Source organism: Aptenodytes forsteri, unplaced genomic scaffold (genome assembly GCF_000699145.1).
Source record: "Aptenodytes forsteri isolate BGI_AS27 unplaced genomic scaffold, ASM69914v1 Scaffold258, whole genome shotgun sequence".
NCBI classification, from domain to species: Eukaryota; Metazoa; Chordata; class Aves; order Sphenisciformes; family Spheniscidae; genus Aptenodytes; species Aptenodytes forsteri.
Genome location: NW_008795250.1, coordinates 2,805,622 through 2,807,703, shown reverse-complemented (window position 1 = coordinate 2,807,703; position 2,082 = coordinate 2,805,622). Strand labels below are relative to the sequence as shown.

The window sequence follows — 2,082 nt, the reverse complement described above, 5'->3', positions numbered from 1 at the left end:
CCCGCGCCGCGCCGGGGGCGGAGCCTGGCCGGGGTGGGGAGACCCGGGGGCGCGGAGCGCGGGGGTGCGAGCGCAGGCACAGGGGCTGTGCACAGCTGTAGGGGTGTGCACAGGCACACACGGGTGTGCGCAGCCATAGGAGGATGTGCACAAGCACAGAGGGGTGTGCGCAGGCACAGGGGTGTGTATACAAGCCCACACGGGTGTGCACAAGCAGAGAGGGGTGTGCACAGCCATAGGAGGATGTGCACAAGCACAGAGGGGTGTGCACAGGCACAGGGGGGTGTGCACAAGCACGCAGGGGTGTGAGCACCGGCACACAGGGCTGTAAACACGAGCAAAGAGGGGTGTGCACAGCTACAGGGGGTGTGCACAAGCATAGAGGGGTGTGCACAGCTACAGCGGGGTGTGCACAAGCACAGGGGTGCGTGGACAAGCACACAGGGGTGTGCACAGCTACAGGGGGGGTGCACAAGCACAGAGGGGTGTGCACAGCTACAGGGGTGTGAGCACAGGCACGGAGGGGTGTGCACAGGCACAGAGGAGTGTGCACAAGCATAGAGGGGTGTGCATAGGCCCAGACAGGTGAGCACACGGAGGTGTGAGCACAAGCACAGGGGTGTGCACACACAGACACCTGCCCAGATGTGGCTGTGCGCCCCAGCGGATGCACCCCCACGCAGCGCTGCGTTCACACACGCACAGAAGGGGTGCGCACAGACATGTGCGCACGCAGGGCCGCGTGCCCGCACACCCATGTGCAAGCGTGTGCTCACACGCATGCACCTGTGCTCGTCCCATGCCGGGGTGCAGGGTGAGAAGTGAGCAGCTACAGCAGCCGTACATGCGCTTGTACACACATGGGTGTGTGCGATGAGAAGGGGACACAGGCAAGCCCGTGCCTTGCAGGCAGGGCCTGACCCCGCACCTCCTTGAGGCTGCTGAAGTGGGCTGTTAACTCTTAAACCTACTGATGCACAGCACCACTGGCAAGAGCGCAGCTCAGGAAGCCACATCCCTGTGAACCTCGTCCTCCTCCGTCAGCTCCGCAAACCCGAGGCAGGGATTGATAATTCACGGGCCCCGGCGCTTTCCCCAGCCAACCAGCGGCCCTATTGATTTTTATTTAGACAAATAATTAAGTATTTATTTTCACTTTGTTAAGCTCAGGAGGTCGGAGCCCACAGAAAGCACAACAGCATGCGGGCGGCAGGAAAATCAATGCCTCGGTTTGCGGCCGCTGGAGCGGCTCCCCCGCCCCCGGTCCCCGGGGGGGGCCCCGGCTCCTGCGCCCGCGTTCCAGGTGGGTGTCACCGTCCCCCCCTGCCAGCTCACCCCGACCCCCTGGTGTCACTTACCCCCGGCAGCGTCTTCTGCTCGTGCAGGGCGCTCTGCGCCTTCAGGGCCGAGTCGCGGGCGCAGTAGGTGAGGAAGGCACAGCCTGCGGAGACGGGGAGACAGGGTCAGTGTCCAGCCCGGCACCGCCGCAAAGCTCCGGGCACGTGGAGAGCCGGCGGCATGGCTAATGGCGCTGGGGCGCGTCTCGGCACCCTGGCACCCAGCACCCTGGTACCCTGGCACACAGCACTCTGGCACCCCGGCACCATGGCATCCTGGCATCCAGGACCCTGGCACCCTGGCACCCAGCACCCCGGCACCCTAGCATCCAGCACCCCAGCACCCAGGTGGCACCGCCGCCAGCGGGGCCAGAGCTCAGCCCCGAAACGGGGTGGGAGATCTCCATACAGAAGAGACAGAGCAGTGGGATGAAGGAAGGAGCAAGGCAAGAGCAGGCAGCGAGTCTGGCAGCGCACGGGCAGTGGCGCTCTGGCCCCAGGCTCCAGGGAAAACTGCAGCCCAAGCCCTCTGGGAAGCGGATCTCCAGGCGTCGAGGCCGCGCATCCCGGCTTGCCGCCACGCTTCTCCCGGCCCCGAGCATCCTCCTTGGGATGAGACTCGCGTGGCAAAGGTGCTCCGGCTCCTCCGACATCACGGTGCTTTGGGAATCAGGAATACGCCTGGGGCGAGGTTTTCCCACGCTGACTCACGCTGCCGAGCCGCTCGCTTGCTCGCCTGGAGCTT

General features: G+C 65.1%; 1 protein-coding gene across 8 annotated transcripts in view; it reads right to left on the bottom strand.

Moving 5' to 3' along the window:
* The window catches only part of CELF6 (CUGBP, Elav-like family member 6), a 16,932-nt gene that overhangs the window by 11,280 nt on the left and 3,570 nt on the right, over positions 1 to 2,082 (bottom strand). For all 8 annotated transcript variants that reach the window (XM_009278879.2, XM_009278881.2, XM_019471959.1 and 5 more), the window contains exon 2: positions 1,359 to 1,441. In XM_009278879.2, the coding sequence (XP_009277154.1) occupies positions 1,359 to 1,441 (83 nt within the window). The remainder of the gene's footprint in view (positions 1 to 1,358; positions 1,442 to 2,082) is intronic.